This window comes from Rhinoderma darwinii, chromosome 1, assembly GCF_050947455.1.
Source record: "Rhinoderma darwinii isolate aRhiDar2 chromosome 1, aRhiDar2.hap1, whole genome shotgun sequence".
Taxonomy (NCBI): domain Eukaryota; kingdom Metazoa; phylum Chordata; class Amphibia; order Anura; family Rhinodermatidae; genus Rhinoderma; species Rhinoderma darwinii.
Window position 1 is genome coordinate 609,210,907 of NC_134687.1, and position 26,159 is coordinate 609,237,065.

The 26,159-nt window shown below is 43.4% G+C and overlaps 1 protein-coding gene across 1 annotated transcript in view; it reads left to right on the forward strand.

Moving 5' to 3' along the window:
* Positions 1-7,467: 7,467 nt before the first annotated feature.
* Positions 7,468-26,159, forward strand: part of LOC142747437 (phospholipid-transporting ATPase IC-like) — a 79,339-nt gene continuing 60,647 nt past the window's right edge. The window contains 4 exon segments of the mRNA XM_075854979.1: positions 7,468-7,627; positions 10,190-10,287; positions 11,808-11,921; positions 20,455-20,553. Coding sequence (XP_075711094.1) covers positions 7,468-7,627; positions 10,190-10,287; positions 11,808-11,921; positions 20,455-20,553 — 471 coding nt within the window.

Genomic DNA, 26,159 nt, shown 5'->3' on the forward strand with positions numbered 1-26,159 from the left:
GAGACACATACTGTGTACACACAGAGACACATACTGTATATGCAGAGACTCATACTGTATACACACACATATACACACAGACACACATAGATACTCACCATCTCTCCTTGATGACAGAATTACAGGCTTCTTGCAGGATGGGCTGTGGGTGGAGCTTCCTCCTCTGCTCTTATTTACTCCATGTGTGTAACTAAGAGCAGAGCACAGAGTAGAGGCAGAGCCCAGTAGCGCCCCCTACAAGCTGGGACGGTGCAGCGCCCTGTGCGCTCGCACACCCCTAAGGCCGGCCCTGCCTGCAGCCTATAGTATTCATTTGTATGGGCGTCCTGAGGACACACCTACAAGTGAATGTGGCTGTTGCTAGCACCGGAGCCACCTCCGGTGCTGGCGTAGCCACTGCATCCGCCCGCTGCCCGTGACAGTGCGCGGGCTTTAAAGTTTAGTGAGCGGGCGGATCGTGGAAGGTGCGCAGCCGCACACCTTATAGGGAACACTGGTGTCCACTAGACATCTAATCACCAATTTCTTCCTAAGCACCTAATAACCTGCCCTATACTATAGAATCTATACACATCATATATTTATTTCTATAATAAACCCCCCCCCCCCTTTCATTATTACAGCAAGGTGCATTTCAAAGACATTGTACCACCTTCTTATAGCCCTGCTATCTTATACGACTGGGTGGACTAAGGTTTCACAAGGTGTTGGATCCTGGTTGTGGGTGCCACTTCTACCCACCCTGTGGGTACAGACCTGTATTTACACAGCCCGGATTTCCCCTATAAGCACACACTCTGCTTTTCCTTTATATTATTCTTTTTGAAATCCGTAATTTGCGCCCTGTGTGGCCGCCTTCTCTGCCTACCTCTTGTCCCAACCCTTCACCAACCAAGTATCCCTTGTCTTTTCAGGCAATTTGACGACAATTACTTCGTAAAATTCCTTCATGTTTCCTTACAATAGGCAACAAGTAATCATAGAGCAGGGAGTGGACTGGGTCCTGAACAGAGATGGGCGAAACGATTCTAAACTAATTGAATTCGGCGTGAATTTCCCAAAAGTTATGGATTCACTGAAAATCGGAAACCTTTGAGGTCTGCAGTGCACAAATCGGCATAATGGCAATGGAACGGCATTTTACATATTAGAAAAAGGAAGAGGGGTAGAAGAGGAGATTTAAAAAATATATCATACTATCATCTGGTTTCCCGAAGCACAAGATGCAGAATAGGGCTCTCGTCTCCCTGCCAGCCTCCTGAGATTAAGTCACTTTGTCCCATGTGATTGGTACAGCCAATGACAGGCTGCAGCGGTAACATGCGATAAAATAACATCCTCTCAGGAGGCCAGCAGGGCCGCGTTGCTACAGAAAACTCATGGAGGTAAGTATGGTATTTTTTTTATTTTAATGGTGGAATTGCAAATGCCCCAATTGTCCTATTTGACGCTCTGATGTTTTCTAGGACTGTATCCAACTTAGATACAAACTTAGAAAACATCAGAGTCAGACAGGGCAATCGGGGCACTTGCGACTCGTGACAAATTTATTTGGACCAAATCAAATTGGAGAACCATTTCGACAGAATCGTCCCCGAAACAAATTTTGGGAAATTCACTCATCTCTAGTCCTGAGTGGGAATGTTCTGAGTTAAATGAGGGGAAGGTTCACTGTAGAGTAATTGCGGCATTAGATCTTAAAATCTGAGCGCCAACTAGAGAAAAGTTTGCATGGACTTAACCTATTACAAGTTAGGATCCAGGGGGAGCCGTAATTAGCAAAAGACGTCAACTTTGCTAATTCATTCACTTATCAATTAATTCATCAATGTATTAATTAATTTATCTATCAATTCACTCATACTATTATTCCTATCAGAATTTTCCTTATAAGTTTTTAACACACAAACAAAAAGTGATGTGTAAATATGACATTGATATCCGTGGGGCTCATTATTCCATCACTTTGTCATCGATCTTAATTTAATTTATTTATACAATTTTATCTGAAGTTTTTAAAAGGAGCAAAACAGAAATCTGAAAAATGGATGAAAAATAAATTCAGAATAAACATCTAATAAAAAAATCGAGTTTCTTTTTTTAAATCTGTTAGGCAGCATGTGCATGAGCGTATTACAGCTCCATACAAACTTGTCCCGAACCATTATACAGCACCCATAGACCATACTGTACCTCTTTATGCCTCTAATATCATATGAAATCTAAGAGAAAAAAATGATGGCATCCTTCTTGGAGGCATTACTTCAAGATAAGAATATTTCTGTAATCTGGCACCATGCAGAGCACTGTACCATGGCACATGGTTTGTCTATGGCTCTGTTGTATGGAACCACAGGGACTGTGTGTACGAGGCCTTATGATGATTTTTAATACAAAAACTTGCTTAACCCTTTCATGCCGACAATCTGTAGATTCACGTTATATTCACATATACCCCGTGCAGATAGGACGTGAATCTGCAGACCTCTCCTTCTGCCCTCAAAGCGCTGGGGAGATCGCTCTTGCGCCGGTGGTGTCAGCGTCCGCGTCTCCCCAGCAACCTGTTCTCTAACAGTCGAACCGATTGTTTCGGCTACAGAGAATATGATCACCATCTTTAACTGTTTCCCGACCGCCTACAGTAAATTCACGTCGGCACTTGCTGGGCTCTGTGCAGCGCCGACGTGAATTCACACTGGGTGTTAAAAGCGCGATCCGGGCGTCTCAGAGTAGTGCTGACACCCGGATCGCACTGTCAACCCCTGGCTCTGGTCCCGGAGACATGATCGGGACCTGATTGGTTCAGGTCCCGATCATGTGATCGCAGGGAAAGTTTGTTTAGCAAGAAACTGGAAAGTTTGTTGCTACAACAAACTTTCCCGGGGACCGATTGTGGGTGCTGCCGTCGGTCTGTCATTCACGAAAGCCTATGAGGACCTCATAGGCTTCCTGTCAGTGTGAGTCTCAGCGTCACACTGACAGTTTATAACACGTTACATTACCTAGGTAGTGTAATGTATTATAGCAGCTATCAGTGCTGCAGGTCTAAAAGTAAAAAAAGTAAAAAAAAAATAAATAAAAATGTTTTAGAAAAGTGTAAAAACAAAAAATGCTTTTTTCCTATAATAAGTCTTTTATTATAGGAAAAAAATGAAACCGTTAAAAAGTACACATATTTGAAATCACCGCGTTCGTAACGACCCAAGCTATAAAACTATAATATTATTTTTCTCGCATGGTGAACACCGCAAAAAATAATTAAAAAACAATGCTAGAATCACAATTTTTTTTGGTCATCACCCCTCCCAAAATATAGAATAAAAAGTGATTAAAAAGTCGCATGTACCCCAAAACAGTACCAATAAAAACTACAACCCGTCCCGCAAAAAACAATTCCTTACACAGCTTTTTTGACTGAAAAAAAAAAAAATTATGGCTCTCAGAATATGGTGACACAAAAAATAAATAATTTTATAGAAAAGTGATTTTATTGCGCAAACGGCACAAAACATAAAAAAAACTATATACATATGGTATCACCGTAATTGTACCGACCCGAAGAATAAAGTAAAATGTAATTTATAGTGGACGGTGAACATTGTAAAAAAAACAAACAACAAAAAACATTGTCAAAATGTATGTTATTTTTGTTACTTTGCTTGCCAAAAAAATCAAATAAAAAGTGATGTACCCTAAAATTGTACCAATGAAAACTATAGATGGTAACGTAACAAATAAGCCCTCGCACAGCTCCAGTGGAGAAAAAATGAAAAAGTTCTGGCGCTCAGAATATGGCGACAGAAATTGTGTAGAGCGTTCCAAAAGCGGATAACATCCAGCACCATTTATCAGTGCGACACCGGCCACATATCTATGAATTCATATTTATTTACCACATTATTATACCCTCTTGTTATGCCCTGATGTACTCTGCCCAGCTTACATACGCCCCCACATTATAAACTGAAATACCAGCAAATCCCCAAACCGAACTACTACCAAGCAACATCTGCGCTCCAAAAACCAAATGGCGCTCCCTCCCATCTGAGCTCTGCCGTGGGTCCAAACAGCAGTTTACTACCACATATGAGGTATTGCCGTAATCGAGAGAATTTCCTTTACAAGTTTTGGGGAGCTTTTTATTCTTTATTCCTTGTAAAAATTTAATTTTTTTATATTTTTTCAGACAAAAAGTAGATTTTAATTTTCACAGACAAACTCCAATAAATATAGAAAAAGAACTGTCAGGTCAAGATGCTAACTATACCCCTAGATAAATTCCTTGAGGTGTGTAGTTTCCAAAACCATGTCACTTTGGGGGGTTTCCACTGTTTTGGCACCACAAAATCTCTTCAAACCTGACACGGTGCCAAAAATATATTCTAAATTTTGCTTCAGTCCATTACCACACTAGGGCCACATGTGAGATATTTCTAAAAACTGCAGAATCTGGGCAATAAATATTGAGGTGCTTTTCTCTGGTAAAACCTTCTGTGTTAAAGAATTTGTTTTATTTTCTTTTCTTTAATTCCTGTGAGACGCCTAAATGGTGAAAACACTTTCTGAATGCTGTTTTGAATACTTTGAGGGGTGCAGTTTTTAAAATGGGGTGATTTATGGGGTCTATATAGTACATAAGGCCCTCAAAGCCACTTCAGAACTGAACGGGTCCTTGAAAAATAGCCTTTTGAAAGTTTCTTGAAAATGTCAGAAATTGCTTCTAAAGTTCTAAGCCTTGTAACGTCCTAGAAAAATAAAAGAATGCATAGACATATGCGGGATGTTAATTAGCAACAATTTTGTGTGGTATTACTATCTGTTTTACAAGTAGATACATTTAAAATTAGAAAAACATAATTTTTGCAAATTTTCTTAAAATTTTAGTGTTTTTCACACATAAGCAATGAATTTATTGACCAAATTTTACCACTAACATAAAGTGCAATATGTCACGAAAAAAACAATCTCAGAATTGCTTGGATAGGCAAAAGCATTCCAGAGTTATTACCACATAAAATGACACGTCAGATTTGAAAAAATGGGGCTGGTCCTCAAGGGCCAAAATGACCTTGGTCCTGAAAGGGTTAATGGCTATATACATCTTTAAAAGGGAGGTTTTTTTAAAATAAAAATGTCAATCAGTATTTTTCGTGCAACTTTATATTTTAGTTTTTATAAAAAATTATCTTTACTTTTTGAGATACAGCTGTATTGTGCGCTAAGACCTAAATCTGTCAGTCCCGCGGACCTGACGGTTTCAGTGTCAGTGTGTCCTGTGTGTCTCTGGCTTGCAGAATCCACCTGTAATCTATCACATCTAAGTTACGAACGTAGATGTGATGGATAACAGGTGGATCCTGCTGGATTCCACTTTCACTGAACCCATCAGTCCCGCGGACCTGATGGGTACAGGATTCAGCGTAAGATACAGCTGCTATGTATGCAGATTACAGAGCAGCTGTATCTCAAAAAGTAATTTTTTTTTTTAACAAAAATGAATTATAAAGTTGCACCAAACAGACTGATTGACCTTTTTATTTTAAAAAAAAATCGGTTTCAAAGGTTTACATAGCCTTTAAAAAAAACAAAACCTGATGACTACACAAATCTCTACAATTTTTGCCTATGATATGTTGTAACACCTTCCAAGGGTGGGATACGGTAAAAGTAAATATTGAACCCATAATTGGTTTATTAGGGTGTCTGAAGAGCTCCCTAACCAGTAATTCCAATAAGAAACTCTGTCTGAACGTATGCTTCAGATATATACATATGTGCACATAGACAGTTGCATATGTCTGCCATTGTATACCGCGTGGTGTCTTGAAAAGTGAAGTAGACCACGCATTTTAATGCAGATCAGGCATAGGATTACTTATGTATACCAGCCAACAGAGGTGTAACTTAAAGTTCCTGGATCGCCAATGCAAAATCTATAATAGGGCCCCCAAACTATCACTAGTTCTAGTCTCCTTATATTTAAATTTTTTGGGTCCCCTCAAGCTCCAGAGCCTGGTTATGGCAAAAATCTGTGCACCACCGATAGTCCAAACGTGGTGTGAACCGAGCCTTAGTGATGATGTTCCCTCCATCAGTCTTCAGTGTCCAATGCAACTAAAATACTGAAGACGTCAGAGTTTCTGCATACAAGCAAGCCGCAATGTTACAGGTCTTATTGTCACATCTTACCACACTGTAACACCTACAAGGCATTTTTAGCAACCAGTTTTTCTCGTTGTGCCTGTAAAGATTGGGAACAAAGTTCATTTTCTCCAGTCCTCATATAAAAATAACCACCGTGACATTTTCAAAAGCAAATAACGTGACAAACGCGGCTGTGGATGTATGTGGACAAAGCAAACACTTCAGAAATCGTAAGACAACTCCTATATTAAGGCAGTCAGTGGATATTTTATAGATATTACCATGTGAGAAATCATTTCAGCCGCCTATGGCTGGCCTTAGTGGTGTGCGACCTGTGCAACTGCCAAGGGAACATCAGCCGCCCCTTCAGAATGGCCTGGCACCTCAGGCATGTGTGGAGTTTATATTTGGTCACTGTCTGTTGGTATTATTTTAGCATTGTATGGTGGTATTTACATTGCGTGTCACTGTTACATAGTCACTGAACATTATATTATTGATAGATTTGTTTTAAAGCATTATGATAGGCGTTGCCGTGTTAGCTTAGGGTTGGGATAAACTTTGATTGGACTATCAGAGTTTTACTTTAATTTTGAGTTATAAATCTTTAAAAAATAGGTACAAAATCATGGTAATTCTCACGTTTCATATATTTTTGTTATGTCATGGATTTTCTTATTATTACATTTCATCTGGTAAAAAAAGCTTTATTTATTTATACATTTATTTATTTTATTTCTATATATATATATATATATATATATATATATATATGTATATATATGTGTATATATACACACAGAACTGTGCAAAAGTTTCAGTTATATGTGTGTGTACGTATATAAATATACATATATATATATACATATATATATATATATATATATATATATATATATATATATATGTATATATACATACAGACACGGTACTGTGCAAAAATTTTAGGCGGTTGTGGAAAAATAGTGCAAAGTAAGAATGCTTTCAAAAATATATATATTTTTTTTATCAACTAACAAAATTAAAAGTGAATGAACAGAAAGGAAATCAGATCAATATTTGGTGTGACCACCCCTTGCCTTTAAAACTGCATTCTTAATTTGCGGAATTTTTCCACATGTGTGTGTGTGTGTGTGTGTGTGTGTGTGTGTGTGTGTGTGTGTATGTGTGTGTGTGTGTGTGTGTGTGTGTGTGTGTGTATGCCTGCGTGTGTACACTGAAAATTGAAATGTTATGTTTTCATAGCAAAAATACACAATTATTTTCAGTAGTATTTTCAATGTTGATATTCTGTTGTATTATGTTCCATTTGACATTAACAGTATGAATAATAATTGGAGAACATCAAGTGAAGATACAGAGCCACCCAATGATGAGGAGCTTCCCTACAGCGATGATGAAACAGATGACGAGTTGGACAGTCCACAATCTCTTCCAGAAGGGAATGGAATCAAAGAACAAGATCAGTCTCCCAAAGGCAAGTGTTAAGTTGTTCCGAGTGCCATGGGAAACAATCATCAAGCTGGTCAACTAACAGCTTAGCAGCTTAGCAGATCTCCTATAATGCAGGGAGACAGGTTTTCCTACATCAGATGTCTGCACAACGTTGTTGTAAAGATAACACTTCCCATAATGCAAATAACCAGAGCAAACTCTCAGCAGACAATGAACAAGCAAGGCAAACTGGGAGATTTCAGCTCTAAAGCCTGCATAATTGTGAATGCAGCTGTCGAGTATAATACAGGCTGTAACTCCGGATAAGTATAAAATCAGTAAAGTTACTCAACTTTTTATTTTAGATGAATTCTATATGTAAAGTGTAAAATAATGGACAGAGTTATTTTCAGCTGTTTCTGAGACAGCTGGGTGACAATCAATATGGCCACCATTACAGCTTGTACAGTATGTTACCTCTCCTGGCTCCCGTGTCCCTCTGCTTTCTCTCCCCGGCATCCTGTTTAGGGTATGTTCACACACACTATTTACGGACGTAATTCGGGCGTTTTAGCCCCGAATTACGTCTGAAAATGCGCCTCAATAGCGTCGGCAAACATCTGCCCATTCATGTGAATGGGTCTTACGATGTTCTGTTCAGACGGTTATTTATTTTACGCCCCGCTGTCAAAAGGCGGGGCGTAAAAAAGACGCCCGCGTCAAAGAAGTGTCCTGTCACTTCTTGGGACGTAATTGGAGCCGTTATTCATTGACACCAATGAAAAGCAGCTAATTTTGGCCGTTACGGACGCTGTAGTGTGAACATACCCTTAGGCTTACCAGCCGTATTGCATTGTAATGGCAACTGGCGTGCCCCAATGACATCATCCAAACAGTATGTTTTAACTGGGTTTCTTACACTGACTGAGTATTTGTGCCCTGTGCGTGTCTCAAGCCCTGATATCCTGGTCCTGCTGTTCCTCACTTTGTTCCTATTCTTGTTTTTGCACATCTCCATCTTGGAGATTTTGTTATCTTGGCTCCTGAGGCTTAATCATAACCCTTGCCTGACCTTCTTCCCGCTCCATGTTCCCTCCATATTCTGACCTCCAGCTCTGACAACTTGCTACATCATACCTCAAAGGCACCACAGATCGGCGACTATCAGTCAACCGTGTGCTGACACGAGCCGCAGCGGCTTTCTCCCTACTCGGCGGGTGGCCTGTCGGCCCGTCCGGGGCCGTGGTGTCACAGTATCAGAACCCGGTGTGGCGTGTGACGTCAATCTTCCTGGACCTTAAAGGGGAATCGCTCCAGTGTTGCACCTCTGAAAGCGGCTTATCTCCTGCGGCAACAACGGATAAGACAGTTGAAATCCAAAATGCACGATCCTCCTTTCCCCCAAATTCTGCCATCAGGGGAGAGTCTGGAGACCCCCATGCACTTTAGTTAGACAGCCAATCTGTAATGTCGGGGTAGGGAGACAGACAGGTGAGCCCTAATCTACCCGCCACTCAGTCCCTGCCTATTTGCACGGCCCGTCCCAGGCAACGGCGTACAACTGGGCGACGGTCCCTACGCTCAATAAGTGCATGACAGACAAACAGAAAAGGATACACAGAAGCTAAGGGAAATGGGGCAGTTGCTCACGGCAACACCGTGAGCAACAAGAGCAGTGAACGAGCCGAGTCAAACCAGGAGTGTACGAGGTACGAAACGCAGAGCAGGAGAGTAGTCAGTAAAGCCAGGGTCAATTTGAAGCAGAGGTCAATAGTACTAGCAGGAAACGCAGAGCCAGGAAACCAGACAGAATCACAGGCAAAGGAAGAGCAGGAAATTAAGGTATAAATAGACCAAGGGCGGGAGCTAGCTCTGTCTGGCCAGGCTGTGATAGGTTCAGCCTGAGTGGTAGCAGATCGAGTCGCTCTATCAGACCTAGGAGCAGATGCAGACTGATTAACCACGGGCGTCGATACAGAAGCTGTGTCTGGCAGATCCTTTACACAATCTCTGCAGGTTTAGCCGACCTTTATCTAATAGGTATTGTTAACTTTAGGCTACATTCACACGAACGTGGCCAACCTCAGACGTGAAAAACTGCAGTTTTTCACTTTTGAGGTACCCCTGTGCGGGACCCGTTATCATGCATCCCCCATATACTAGAGTCTATGGAGGAATGCGTGAAGTTCAAAAAAATAGGACATGTCCTATTTTTTCACGGACCCTTCACATGCTCCGTTGAAACAACGGTCGTGTGAACAGCCCCATTGAAGTACATTAGTCTATGTGACGGCCATTGTTTTAACGGATGTCACACGGACGTGATACACGCTCGTCTAAATGAGCCCTTAGACTCTGCACCCCAGGGTAGCCTACCGGAATCCAATCATGGCAACTGAGACTCCACAACCTAAAGTGTAACGTACTTTGCCTAGTAATTCCGTTTTACAACCCCCACCATGCAGATTTGACCAGGGGATGGGGAAAAAGTTTGCGAACACCCGGTGGGAGTTATAAGGCAGATTTTGCTGTAGTCTTGTCTTTTGTAATTTGTATTTTTCTGCTCCTGTAAAAACTCGCTTGTACATAAAATATCTTGTGTGTTTTTCAGAATGCAATTGGAAAGTTAAAGCGAACGATCCAAATTTCTACAAGCAGCCGGAATTCATGAAGAAAAAATACTTCTGCTTTAAGAGAAGCAAATATGCTGTAAGTTTCTTTGCTTGAACTTGCGTAGTAAAATCCATGGTAATATTTCCCACCCCTTCTTCCTACATGGCACATGAATTACAGAGGGTCAAAGTTGGGTCCACAAAAGGGAATTGTGACGTGAATTGATAACAACCGTAAATTGCTCGTGATCTGGGGAAGGGTTTCTATACAACCAAAAAATCAATAGCAGCATGTTTTCTACTAACGTGGACGCAATGTAGAACACACCCAAGATTTTACACTGACACAATACAGACTAGAACTACACAGGGTCAATGGATGTAGTCTCGAAGGGAATGTGTCAGCAGTTTTGAACCTACCAAACTGGTAACACCGCTAAATAGGTTACGGGGGATACAAGTTTAAACATACCCCTGTTAGGCTATGTTCACACAGAGTTTTTTTACGCGGAAACCGCGCTGCAAAACTCGTCAAAAGCGGCCCGAAAATGCCTCCCATTGATTTCAATGGGAGGCGGAGGCGTCTTTTTCCCGCGAGCTTTTACGCCTCTGAACTCCCATTGACTTCAATAGGAGGCAGAGAAAGCGTATTTCGTGGCTCAATGGCTGCGGGCGAAAAACGCCGCCAAAAGCGCTGCGAAAATCGGCGTGCAGGGAGAGGAAAATCTGTCTCAAACTTCCAAACGGAATTTTGAGGCAGAAAATTCCGCCTACAAAAAACTCTGTGTGAACATAGCCTTACCGAACATGCTGCTACAATTTCAGAGAAAATTAAAGGGGTTGTCCAGGCACGGACAACTGATGGCCTATCCACAGAATAGGTCACGACACCCAGACCCTCACACTGATCAGCTTCTTCGACTGCCTCCGGGTGCAGTATTCGGAGCAGTAAGCAGTTGGCTCTGACCAGTCCATAGCGGCCGAGCTGCAGAAAAGCAGCTCTGCTCCTATTCACTTGAATAGGAGCTGAGCTGCAGCACTGCAGCTCTGCCGCTATTCTGTAACCAAAAACATCAGCTTGCGGCATGGACATCCGGCGCCCGGAGGCAGCCTGAGCAGCAGATCGGTGCGGATGTCGAACCCCCACCGATCATAGACTGATGGCCTATCCTGTGGATAGGTCATGAGTTGTCCATGCCTGGACAACCCCTTAAAGTTTTACTTACTATATGTGTATGAGAAGTCAAGTGTCAGCTGGGCATTCCTTAACCAGGGAAGTGTTCTGAATCTTTGGCTGTTTTTGGTCAACCGCCAGGCCATCATCTTCAATTATTCTGGATTAGTGAGGGTCCGAGCTGTAGGACCTCCACCGGTCAGACATTTATTACATTTTCAATCAATATGTCATAAATGCCTACAGTGGGTAAACCCTTTACACATCCGGCCTTATAATTAGACATGAAAGGCAATGTTACATTGTTTTAATCAATCATTTTCTGCAATCCTATAATTCACTGGTGGTGTCTTCTGAAAAGCTATCTGTAAAATTTTGTTGAGAATCTGTAAAATATTGCAAAGCACCAAAAAATGTGTAAAAATAAGAACTATTTTATGCAGACGAATGAAATCAAGACATCCAAGTACAACATCATCACCTTTCTGCCACTAAACTTGTTTGAACAGTTTAGGAGAATTGCCAACGCCTATTTCCTGCTTCTACTTGTTATACAGGTAAGAGAAATATTAACGTGTGGTCAGGGCGGCCATCAGGAATTTCAGGGCCCCCTACAGCTACATTTTCTGGGCCCCCCTACCGTGGCACCGCCTGTTAACGGTACTCCGTCCAGTACTATATCATGGTACCCAGGGCCGCCATCAGGGGGGGTATTATGGGTACTGATGTGAGAGGCCCGGCCAAACCTAATTGAAAGGGGGGCCCGGCAAACTGCCGCGACTTGCCTTTGGTAGAAAAAAAAACAGGCCCCTGCAATGGGGCCCGTTTTTTTCACCAAAAGAATGTCATGAGCTGCGGGCCCCCCTTTCAATTAGGTTTGGCCGGGCCTCTCACATCAGTACCCCTAATACCCCCCTGATGGCGGCCCTGGGTAGCATGGGGGCCGTCAAACACCGCCGCCTGTGCGACCGATCACGCGCACCCGCAAACTCCCGCGCATGCGCACCGGCGACCGCCTGGAACCGCGCACCGAATTTTGAGGCAGATTTTGACCTGCCCACACTATCTTGCCGCGTTTTTTGCCCACGGCGATTGAGGACAGCAGACAGAAAACGCAGCGAAAAATGCATTTTCTGCCTCCCATTGATTTCGATGGGAGGTCAGAGGCAGAACCGCGGCAAGAAAGGACGTGCTGCTTTTTCTTTTTTCCGCGACTGGCTCCCATTGATTTCAGATTAAATCAATGGGAGGCGGTTTTGGAAGTTTTTTGGTGCTGATTCTGACGCAGTGTCCGAGTCAATATCAAGGCCCAAAAACTCTGTGAACTGGGCCTTATTGTTAGGGCTTATTCAGACGAACGTGTAATACGTCCGTGAAACGTGTGTGATTTTCACGCGCGTTGCACGGACCTATGTTACTCTATGGGGCCGCGCAGACTGTCAGTGATTTTCACGCGCCTCGCACGGACCTATGTTACTCTATGGGGCCGTGCAGACTGTCAGTGATTTTCACGCAGCGTGTGTCCGTGTGTACGCTGCGTAAAACTCACGACATGTCCGATATTTGTGCATTGTTCGCGCATCACGCACCCATTGAAGTCAATGGGTGCGTGAAAATCACGCCCAGCACTTCCGCAGCCGTATAAACTATGAATGAAAACAGAAAAGCACCGCGTGCTACAAACATACAAACCGAGTGTCATAATGATGGCGGCTGCGCGAAAATCACGAGGCCACGCATCATACGAGGGTAACACACGGAGCTGTTATGGACCTTTTGCAAGCGCAAAACGCCACGTTTTTGCGCGCGCAAAAAGCACACGCTTGTGTAAATCCGGCCTTAGGGTAGGAACACACTAGGCATGAACGCTGCGGATTTTATGCAACACATTTTATTGTGTAAAATCCGCAGCGTATTACAGTCGCAGCAGAGTGGGTGAGGTTTGAACAAATCTCATCCACACGCTGCAAAAATAATGGACCTGCAGTGTGACTGCAGTCGCATGTCAATTTATTCTGTGGAATCGCTGCTCCTCTGTTGCGGAAATGCTGCGGTTCTGCCGCAAAAATCACAAATGAGAAAAAAAAAAAAGGCACTTTTTTAAATTTATAAAAAAGTTTAGACTTGCCCCGGCCGTAGTCCTGGTGACGCGATCCTCTATTCTTAGCGTAGCCCCGCCTCCTGTCATGACGTTTCATCCCATGTGACTGCTGCAGCGGTCACATGGTCTACAGCGTCATCCCAGGAGGCGGGGCTACGTTCAGAAGAGAGAGATGCGTCACTTAAACTACGGCCGGGGTAAGTCTAAACTTTTTTTTCCCTGCAGGATTCCCGCAGCGGACAAGCCTCACGAAACCTGCGCCACTATTCGGTGCGGTTTTGCTGGCAGAATTCCCTGCGGCTACCGGGGCGGATAAGCTGTGTCGTTTTACTCAGCATATCCGCCTAGTGTGTCCCTTATGATGTCGCTCCTGGAGCTGCTGCCGGTCTCTAAATAGGCAGTTGGTTCAGTAGAATTTGGAATTATTTTTTTTTGTGAACCAGCTTAAAAAAATACAAAACTTTTGTGTTAGGGCCTGTTCACATCACTGTTCGCTTCCGCTCCGGGGTTCCGTCTGAGGTTTCTGTCGGGTGAACCCCGCAACGGAAAGTGAAAGTGATAGCACAGCTTCCGTTTCCATCACCATTAGCGCAGTCGACTGCGCTATTAATTCCGTCCGAAAACCAGCCGGAATGGTGACGAACGGAAACCATTAGCGATGTTTCCGTCACCATTGAGATCAATGGTGACTGAAACGGAAGCTGTGCTGTCACTTTCACTTTCCGTTGCGGGGTTCACCCGACGGAAACCTCAGACGGAACCCCGGAGCGGAAGCGAACAGTGATGTGAACAGGCCCTAACACAAAAGTTTTGTATTTTTTTAAGCTGGTTCGCAAAAAAAAATAATTCCAAATTCTACTGAACCAACTGCCTATTTAGAGAGCGGCAGCAGCTCCAGGAGCGACATCATAAGGGACACACTAGGCGGATATGCTGAGTAAAACTCCACAGCTTATCCCGGGAGCCGCAGGGAATTCTGCCAGCAAAACCGCACCAAATAGTGGCGCAGGTTTCGTGAGGCATGTCCGCTGCGGGAATCCTGCAGGGAAAAAAAAGTTTAGACTTGCCAGGGCCGTAGTTTAGGTGACGCATCTCTCTCTTCTGAACGTAGCCCCGCCTCCTGGGATGACGCTGTAGACCATGTGACCGCTGCAGCAGTCACATGGGATGAAACTTCATGACAGGAGGCCGAGCTGCGCTAAGAATAGAGGATCGCGTCACCAGGACTACGGCCGGGGTAAGTCTAAACTTTATCAATTTAAAAAAGTACCTTTTTTTTTTCTCATGTGTGATATTTGCGGCAGAACCGCAGCATTTCCGCAACAGAGGAGCGGCGATTCCACAGAATACATTGACACGCTGCGGCTTAAAAAGTCACACGGCAGGTCCATTATTTTTGCAGCGTGTGGATGAGATTTGTTGAAATCTCATCCACTCTGCTGCGACTGTGATACGCTGCGGATTTTCCACAATAAAATGTGTTGCATAAAATCCGCAGCGTTCATGCCTAGTGTGTTCCTACCCTAAGGCCGGATTTACACGAGCATGTGCTTTTTGCACGCGCAAAAAACGTGGCGTTTTGCGCATGCAAAAGTTCCATAACAGCTCCGTGTGTCAGCAGCGTATGATGCGCGGCTGCGTGATTTTCGCGCAGCCGCCATCATTATGACACTCTGTTTGTATGTTTGTAGCACGTGGTGCTTTTCTAATTTCATTCATAGTTTATACGGCTGCGGAAGTGCTGGGCGTGATTTTCACCCACCCATTGACTTCAATGGGTGCGTGATGCGCGAACAATGCACCAATATAGGACATGTCGTGAGTTTTACGCAGCGGACACACGCTGCGTGAAAATCACTGACAGTCTGCACGGCCCCATAGAGTAACATAGGTCCGTGCGAGGCGCGTGAAAATCACTGACAGTCTGCACGGCCCCATAGAGTAACATAGGTCCGTGCGAGGCGCGTGAAAATCACGCACGTTGCACGGACATATTACACGTTCGTCTGAATAAGCCCTAACAATAAGGCCCAGTTCACAGAGTTTTTGGGCCTTGATATTGACTCGGACACTGCGTCAGAATCAGCACCAAAAAACTTCCAAAACCGCCTCCCATTGATTTAATCTGAAATCAATGGGAGCCAGTCGCGGAAAAAAGAAAAAGCAGCACGTCCTTTCTTGCCGCGGTTCCGCCTCTGACCTGCCATCGAAATCAATGGGAGGCAGAAAATGCATTTTTCGCTGCGTTTTTTGTCTGCTGTCCTCAATCGCCGCGGGCAAAAAACGCAGCAAAAAAACGCGGCAAGATAGTGTGGGCAGGGCAAAATCTGCCTCAAAATTCTTTAAGGAATTTTGAGGCAGATTTTTTTTTGCCTGCAAAATACTGTGTGAACAGGGCTATACATAAACAACACTTTGAGATAATTTACTCACTGTCAGAAGAGCTGCTCCCACTCCAGTCCTCTTCCGGCGATGTCTTCCAGGGGAGGTCTTCGGTCCAGACGTCCAGTCCTTCACCTCCAGCCAGGCTCCAGGTAAGTTTTGTCCATGTGGGTCCGCGGCTGCGCGCGCTTCGTTCGCGGGCGGCCGGTCGCGGGTGCGCGCGCGGTCGATCGCGGGTGCGCGCGCGGGCGGTCTCCAGTGCGGGCGTTCGTGGACGCGGACGGTTTGACGGCCCCCCATGACGAGGGGAGGGGGCCCGCAGCAGCAGCAGCAGCTCACGACATTCTTTTGGTGAAAAAAACGGGCCCCATTGCAGGGGCCCGTTTTTTCCTACCAAAAGAATGTCGAGGCAGTTGCCGGGCCCCCCTTTCAATTAGGTTTGGCCGGGCCCCTCACACCACTACCCCTAATACCCCCCTGATGGCGGCCCTGCGTGTGGTCAGTGGCAGAGTTATAGGGCTGGCAGCAAATATAACTGAGCACCAACATCTGGCAACAGGGGCAACCGTTCTGGTATACATGACATCTACTATTATCAGGCTCGATAGATAGATAGATAGATAGATAGATAGATAGATAGATAGATAGATAGATAGATAGATAGATAGATAGATAGATCCTGAGTTAAAGTTTTAAAAAGTTGTAAAAAGCAACTGTCCCCCTCCGTTATAGGAGCTCAGCTAAAATGCCAGGGTAGTGTCTGGCAACAAGCTTGCTGACTGTTTCAGATTACAATCTGAAGAATTGGGAATAGGCATACAGTGGGAAACATCGTCCAAACTCCCTGGGCACAGCACTACTTTAAGTGCTGAGGCTGGGGAAGCCAATGACGTCACTGTCTATATATGGACAGTTATGTCAGGGGCTTTCAACTAAGGAGTCCTGGCCGGTGACTCCTGTTTTGGGAAACCCCTTAATATCACTGTCCTTATAAGCACAGTGATGTAAGGAGCTTAAAAAAAACCAGGATCCTCCACAACGCTCTGGCCAAGGATTCTGCTCCTGGAGGAGCCCCTGACGTCACTGGTAAGTTATTGGCCATGACATCAGGAGCTTTAAGGTTCCGGAGTCTCCAGCCAGAGCATCCGCAACTCTCTGGCTCAGGATTCCGCTACTGGAGGAGACCCTTATGTCTCTGTCCATACATGGACAGTGATATCAGGGGCTCTAAACTACAGAGTCCCCGGACAGAGGAGCCCCTGACTGGAGGAGCCCCTGAAGTCACTGTCCATATATGTGTAATGGAATCACTAGTTGAGCAATTCCCATAGTGCAAGTTTGTGGCATTGCCCTGTAAGCGATTCCTCAAAGGCAGCTGGAGACTGTCTCGATTAAGCGTGCAAATAATCCGCTACCTCAAATCCATCACTGCTCTGATGCAGAATCTAGGGCTACTCTATGGTCTTTACCAGAGCCCACTGCAAGGCAGGTTGGATTTGGCTGCATAGAACCCACGTTGCATTAACAGAATACAGTGTTGGACATGACAATGCAGGCAATACCTGAACAGAAAACCAAAGGATACCAGGAATGGCAGAGGTAAATAACCAGCCGAGAGCAGAATATCCAAATCAGTGAGCAAAAGCGTGAGGGTATGTTCACACGCTAGCTGGCTTTTACGGCTGAAATGACAGCCTGTTTTCAGAAGAAAACAGCTGCGTCGTTTCAGCCGTAAAAGCTCCTCCTCATAATATACGAGGCGTCTGTGACGCTCGTATATCTTGAGCTGCTCTTCATTGAGTTCAATGAAGAACGGCTCAAATTACGTTGCAAAGAAGTGCCCTGCACTTCTTTGCCGAGGCAGTCAATTTACGCGTCGTCGTTTGACAGCTGTCAAACGACGACGCGTAAATTACTGGTCGTCTGCACAATACGTCGGCAAACCCATTCAAATGAATGGGCAGATGTTTGCCGACGTATTGTAGCCCTATTTTCAGACGTAAAACGAGGCATAATACGCCTCGTTTACGTCTGAAAATAGGTCGTGTGAACCCAGCCTGACATGCACTTCTTTTTACGGAGCGTCTTTTTACACTCCGTTTTTACACTCCGTTTTTTAAAACAGCGGCGTAAAAAGACGCCCTGTATGAACTAAATGCTGTTTTTCCCATTGATTTCAATGGTCAGATGTTTGTAGGCGTTCAGCTTCCATTTTTTCAGGCGTTTTTCGAGGCGTAAACACCCCGAAATACGCCTGAAAACACTGCACGTGAACATACCCTAAATCCAAAAACAAAGCCGAGGTCCAATTCCAAGAATCCAAATAGTCAGGTAATACAGGGTATAATCAAGAGCTTGAGCTGATACTTGCATACACCAAGAAATTCACAAGCACAAATGAAGGAACGGACCAGACTCAAATACTTCACCCTAGAATCTGATAGGATGCGCGCTACAGTAGTCAAAACTACTTGATTTTCTGTTTACAAACATAAAAACAGAGTGTCATAATGATGGCGGCTGCGCGAAAATCACGCAGCCACGCATCATATACTCATGACACACGAAGCTTTTCTGGACCTTTTGCGTGCGCAAAACGCACACGCTTGTGTGAATCCGGCCTTAAAGAAACGTTTTAACCATATGGACAGTAACGTCAAAGGCTTTAACCCCTTGACGCATTATCACGTACATGTAGTAGGGAAGTATGGAGGCCGCTCACGGGCTGAGCGCCCTCCATACTCTGCGGGTGTCAGCTGCATTTTACAGCTGACAGCCCAGACTAACGGCTGGGAACAGCGATCGTGTTGTTCCTGGCCATTTAACCCCTCAAATGCTGCGGTCAATCGTGACCACAGCATCTGAAGCGTTGAAAAGCGGGGGTGGCCCCCTCCGACAGCTCATTGGCGCCCCCACACTGCAATCGGGGGGCGCCGGTGGTTGTCATGGCAGCCCGGGGGCCTAATGATGGCCCCCAGGTCTGCCTTTTGTCTGCCTCTGTTAAGCCGTGTCTCAGAGAAACGGCTTAACAGAAATCTGTGAAAATAACGATATACTGCAATACATTAGTATTGCAGTGTATTTTACCGGTGATCTAACAATCGCTGGTTCAAGTCCCCTAGGGGGACTAATAAATGGTGTAAAAAAAAACGTTTAATAAAGTTATTAGTAGTGGAAAAAAAAAATATTAAAAGTTCAAAAAACCCCCTTTTCTCATTTTTTTTCTCTAAAGTAATGTCAAAAATAAAAAAATAAACAAAATTGGTATCGCTGCAACCATAAAAGTCTGAACTATTACAATATACCATTATTTACCTTGCACCGTGAATGCAGTAAAAACAATAAAATGTAAAACGCCAAAATCCTGTTTTTTGGTCACCTTAGCTTGAAATTTTTTTTTTTATAAAGAGTGATCAAAAAGTTGCACGTACGAAAAATTGGTACCAATGTAAACTACACCTCGTTCTGCAAAAAATAAGCCCTCATACCGCTCAATTCACGGAAAAATAAAAACGTTATGGCTCTCAGAATGTGATGAAACAAAACAATTTTTGTTTAACAAGTAATAAAAGTAATAATATGTTAAAAAAATATATATAAATTTGGTATCACCGTAATCGTATTGAGCCGCAGAATAAAGTTAAGCTGTCGTTTTTACCGTATGCTGAAAGCCGTAAAAACTAAATCCAAAAAAACTATGTAGAAAGTTTTTTCTCATTTCAGCCCGCAAAGTGGTTTTTTTCAGTTTCCCAGTACATTATATAGTACTTTAAATAATGCCATTAAAAACTACAACTCCTACCGCAAACAATAAGACCTCACACCGCTTCATTGACGAAAAAATAAAAAAGTTATGGCTCTTGGAACGCAGGGAGTGAAAACGAAAAAAATGAAAAATGGCATACCATGGACAGTGACGTCAGGGGCTTCTCCAGGGCCTGAATCCCCCGGCCGAGCACTACTTAATGCTATTCCTGGGGATTCCCGCCTTGGCAAAGCTCCACAAGTATACATTTAATGTATATCTGTGACGGATGCCAAACAGGCTCCCATGTTAAAAAAGACTTATACCGCGCAGTATATGTATTTATTGCAGGTCCCCTCAGGATGAAGTTGCGTAGTTTACTATGTTATTCCATCCTCCAAAAAAAGGTATACCGACGTATACCAGCCCAACAGTAGACAAAAGGGCACACTTTTGGCCTCCGTCTAGGTAATGGAGCCCTATGGACACGTTTAGCATGTACGTAGTGAGCTTTCCCATTATACACGCTAAACATAGGGCCAAAACATCATGTGAACAGGCCCTTATGGTTTTGAGCTACTTAACAACATTTTCGAATCTTGTCAGCTAAGATGTTAGGTCAAGTGCGTGTATGCAAAGGTCAGTAATACTGCACTCTGTTTCCAAGCTTTAGCCGGGATTTTTTTCTTTCACTTTGGATGTGCTTGTAGAAGAAAACATTCTGTAACTAAGAATCAGTACAAGATAAATAAAGCAAATTATTTGCCTTGGTTTTTTTTTGCGTATTTTTTGGGCCATGCTACAAAATAAAATGTGGACATTCCTAAGACTGTGCCATAATACTCTTATTATCTTGTTCCAGCTGATTCCTGCGATATCCACAGTCTCGTGGTACACTACTTTCATTCCTCTGGTGATCGTTCTGGGGATCACTGCAATCAAAGACCTTGCAGATGACATTGTAAGAACATAATCTTGTTTTTCATCACATTTAGCTTCTTGTGTAAATTTTTTTAATATTTAAATAATCAGATTCTGATGGATTCCTATAGGAGTAGCAGAGGCTAGATGACAACTAATAATTGCAGTGTCTGCAGTAAGGCAGTACTATCTGTGCCTACATCATTTACAGGGATAGGCAGGGAGGCAGTACTATCTGTACCTACATTATTTATAGGGAAAAACAGGTAGGCAGCGCTACATCATTTACCAGGATGGAGAAGGCGGAAGTACTATGCGTACCTACATCAATTACTGACGGAGATAGAGAGGCAGTACTATCTGTACCTACATCAATTATAGGGAGACACAAGGTGGCATTACTCTCTGTACCTAGATTATTTACAGGGAGAGACAAGGTGGCAGTATTATCTGTACATACACCATTTACATAGAGAGGGACTGAGAGCTAGTACTATCTGTACCTACATCATTTATGGGGAGAGATGGAATGGTAGTACTACCTGTACCTACATTATTTATGGGGAGAGACGGAAAGGTAGTACTATTTCTACCTACATCCTTTACGGGAAAGACAGGGAGGCAGTGCTATCTGTACCTACATTATTTACAGGGGGAGACAAGGAGGGACTACTATCTGTACCTTCTTCATTTAGTGTGAAAGACAGCGAGGCAGTACTATCTTTACTTACATTATTTACAGAGCGGGATAGAGAGGCAGTACTATCTAAAACTACAGTGTTATCTGTACTTACATAGTTTACAGGGAGACAATGAGGCAGTACAATCTGTACCTACATTATTTACTTTGAAAAACAGGGAGGTAGTGCTACATAATTTACCAAGAGAGACAGGGAGGTAGTGCTATCTGTGTCTACATTATTTACAGGGAGAGACAAGGAAGCAGTACTATCGGTACCTACTTTATTTAAAGAGGCTCTGTCACCAGTTTAATACTTCTCTATCCCCTAACTGATCTAATAAACGCTTTGTTGTAGATAACTACTGTTTTTGTTTTTTCTAAAAACGTTTATTAGTGACAAAGTTCTGCTAATTTTTACATTTATGCAAATTTTTGGAAAAAGCCCAAGTGGCCTTTTTTTTAGTTTCACCAAGTGGGCGTTGTAAATCAAGTGGGCGTCACCTCCAGCCGTGCCAGGACTGCTGCTGAGGAGGAAAATCATCCTGGGATGGCTGGAGGCGATGTCTGGTCATTCTCCCGTCGCTCCAGTGAAGGAACTGCGGAAGTAAGTGACGCCGCAGCGTGATCTCGCTAGATCACGCTGTGCTGTGAGTAAAGCTGGGCATGAATAAAAATAAATATATGACTCTGATTGGTCAGCGTCATACACTTTTCTTTACAACGACCACTTGGTGAAACAAAAAAAAAAGCTCAGTAGGGCTTTTACGAAAAATTAGCATAAGTGTAAAAATTATCAGAACTTCGTCACTAATTAACGCTTTTTTTAAAAAAAACAACAAAACAGTAGTTACCTACAACAAAGCGTTTATTAGATTAGGTAGGAGATAGGGAAGTGTTAGGCTATGTTCACACAGAGTTTTTTGACAAGTTTTTTTGACGCGGAAACCGCGCCCAAAAACTCGTCAAAAATGGCCCGAAAATGCCTCCCGTTGATTTCAATGGGAGGCGGGGGCGGTTTTCTCCCACGAGCGGTAAAACCGCCTCGCGGGAGAGAGAAAAGACATGCCCTATCTTCGGGCGTTTCCGCCTCTGACCTCCCATTGACTTCAATGGGAGGCAGAGAAGGCGTATTTCGCTGCGTTTTATGCCTGCGGCGCTCAATGGCCGCGGGCGAAAAATGCCACGAAAATCGGCAATCAGGGAGAGGAAAATCTGCCTCAAACTTCCAAACGGAATTTTGAGGCAGAAATTCCGCCTGCAAAAAAAACTCTGTGTGAACATAGCCTTAAACTGGTGACAGAGCCTCTTTAAAGGGAGTGACGGGAAGGTAGTACTATCTGTAGCTGCATCAATTAATAGGGAGAGACAAGGAGACCGTTCTATCTGTACCTACATAGGAGGTAGTGCTATATCATTTACCAAGAGAGACTGGAAGGCTATCTGACACGTTCTATATCTACATAATTTATAGTGAGAGTCAAGGAGGCAGCACATATTTTCAGAAGAACAATGTGATGGAGGAAAAATGGGAAACTCAACTTCAGTGAACTGAGGAGATCCTCCTAGAGTAGGGAAGGTGGGGTCAGTATACCCTATTAATACTAAAGGGTTAATCCCAACCTATATCCAGAATGGTTTCACCATTTTAGGACCGATTGCTCTGCTCTTTCTGTAAGCATAGATATGAATGGAGATAGCCCCGCACATGCATGCCCACCTCTCCATTTATTTTCGGCCTGTATGCGGAGGCTGGCAGCCCCCGATTCTGGAGTTAGGTGCAGTTAGGCCGGTGTACAGTATAATATAAAAACAGCCGGTGTACAGTATAATATAAAATAATGATAATATTTCATATGAACGCCTGTTCCCAATCATTGCCCTGATTAAACAGGGCAACTATCAGCGGATAAACAAGCAAACTCATCATCTGCTGGTTGTATCATTTCTGCAGAACAAAATATTAACATTGCCGGCTGCACATCTCCCTGTATAAACAAGGAGACGTGCTGCCGACGTGATAGAAATGTATGGGAACGAGCGATTGTAGTAATGATCGCTCGTCCCCATACATTACTGATCACAGCTCCTTGTGAGAGCTGTCTCGTTGATCGGCGCTCGTTTACACGGCCCATTTCGTGCCGTGTACGTGGACCTTTACCCTGATTTCTCTGCATACATCCAGCTGAATGAGGATAAGACGCAATGAATGAAGTTGAATGAGGATAAGATGCAATGAATGAAGTTGAATGAGTCTTTCTGCCACTCACCTAAACGATAGTGCAAATGCCCAAATCATGTGCAATAAAGATTCTGCAATGTAAATCAGGAAGACATTGTACAGGACCGACAGCTATGTCCCCGAGTTCCCCATAAACATGCAGGCTCAGCTTGGTCAACCATGCATGTTTATTTTAATGGGGAGAGGAAGTGTCTGGCAGCTGCTTATCTCCAATTAGTTCAAAAGTATCGGGCATGTTGAATCTCAACCTGCTCATTTATTGATTCCTTCACATATGCCATCAACGGTGATTTGGCTAATCTTTCTGATTTTGTCAGGATCCTCCAAAAATAATCTAATGTGTATCCGTAAAATAGGTCTGTACAGGTTCTTAGCCTCTGGTTATATGTATTTAAGAATGTTTCCATTAACTGACAGCAAGCAGAGATCTTGAAATTATAAACAATGGTATGTTAGAAAAAATTTGTCAGCATCCGATGATTAAACCTTTTCTTTATACATAAAAGTGGAAAGCCCCTTTAATGTCCCTAGTTCCCTTCAACGTCATGTAATTAGTAAGAAAAATAAAGGGAAACTCCGAATTGTTACATATGTGAGTGGTATAACTAGGGATCTTTATGGCATCTCAGAACTTTATGGTGTCTCTTTATCAAGATGTTAGATCCTGTTTACCTAGCGAGGGTGTCCGTAACTATTACTATGGGTCCAAAGAGCATAATAGGATGTCCCAAAGGAGAAAATCATTTGGTATAATCCCTTTGGGTATTACTGTCTATTCAGGTATGAATGACAAGAGGTATGTAGTATGGGCAGTTATTACATACAGGTGAGTATGAGCACTGCCATCCAATCTATGCCAGGAAGAGTGCCAATCTGTGCGGAGTAGTGACTCATCTGCATGTATCCAGCTGACTGTTTAGAAAACACTTTGATGAAATCACACGTAAAGTAGTGCCTAGGGCAACAAATCAGGTTGCTGCTCTTAGTTTCCAAAGGGCCTCTGAAAAATAAGAGATGAAATCTTATTGGTTGGTATGTGCAGTCCCCATTCTAAATCTGGGACCTGGACCTCACCTGACCCCTTATGGCAAGCTACGTATAGGAGAGCTGGTTATGCATATGCAGGTCCCCTCTATTGAAATGTGTCCCTGTTCCCACATCAGCATCTAGCAGACATCATTGTAATGTGCCGATGGTGCGTGGTAGGCCACAGGACAAGTGAATGACGGAGCAGGCAGCCAAAGGCTCCCTTGCACCCACAACACTACTGGCTCTCCTAATCCGGTAGTGATTTTAACAACTAGATCGAAAGAACCAGTCTGAGCATGGAGGAGGCCCTTTAGGTCCCCAAAGTGGTGGAGGCCCCTTGTTCCCTCCCTATAATCTGGCTCTGGTGATGGGCTTCTTCTCTACTTTTCCTTTGCATCAGTTTTGATACAGATCACCCAGAGGTCCTGTGCCACTTAACTAAACAATGGTGCAAATGCCTCAAGTGGACTCGTGCCACAAGGGTCCTACAATGTAGATCAGGGACCGACAACTAAATACAAGTGGTTTATTATACGCACATTAACACAGGTAAGGAAACACTTTGCATAAAATCATCTGCTTATATTTGGCACGTGATCATAATTTTATTAAGGTGTTTTCTTATCAGTCAGCCGGATACATGTAGATGATTCACTAATCTGCACTGTTGGGCACTTTTCCTGGCATAGGTTAGATGGCATAGGTTATACTCACCTGTTTGTAGCAAAGGATAACTGCTCGTACTTACATACCACTTGCCATTCATAGCTGAATAGAAATACCTAAAGTGATTATATCAAATGTTTTTCTCCTTTGGGACTTCCTGTCGTGCTCCTTGGACCCATAGTAATAGTGTTGTCTTCTTTGCCAATAGTTACGCACACCCTCGCTAGGTAAACAGGATCTAACATGTTGATAAAGAGACACCATAAAGTTCTGACATGCCATAAATATCCCTTGTTATTTAGCAAATCGGAGTTCCTGTTTATTCTTCGGGGTCAATTGTAAGGACCTTGTTACTTCTCTAAGATAATTATAAAGAAGGTCCTTGGCCTAAATATAAAAAAAAAAAAATAGCCAACTATATCTCCAGTACATTCCACCCCTAATAATATCAGGATGCTGCTATCAGTGAGGTCATTTGGTTTCACCTTGACTTGAGTACACGATGGGCCCATAGTAATTACATAATGTTGGGGTGGGGCACTAAGGGCATTAAAGGGGTTTTACAGTTTTATATAAATAAAGTTTAATCGTTAAATGATAAAAAGTTCTGCAACTTTCAAATATACTTTGTGTTACAGTTCTTGGTCATTTCAAGATCTCTGCTTGCTGTTGGTGAACGGAGCCATTCCTGTTTGCATCCAGATGCTAAAAACCTGTACAGACTAATATTACCCATACATGTCATAAAATTATTGGTGGATCCTGACGAAATCCACAAAATTAGGCAATAATTTATTGTGTGGGGGTCTCCCGACAGCCCCGATAACAAATGTCGACTGAAGTGAGAATCTAACATGTTGGATTTTAACATGCCCAATCCTTTTGTTCCCAGTGGCTTGTCTCCCTTTCCCCATTTAAAAATAAACATGCATGCTCGACTGAGGTCAGGGTCAGAAGCTGAAAGATCAAAAGTGATGAGACCCTGAGAAACGAATCAGACGTCTTCTATTATTTCAGAAATCCAATTGAA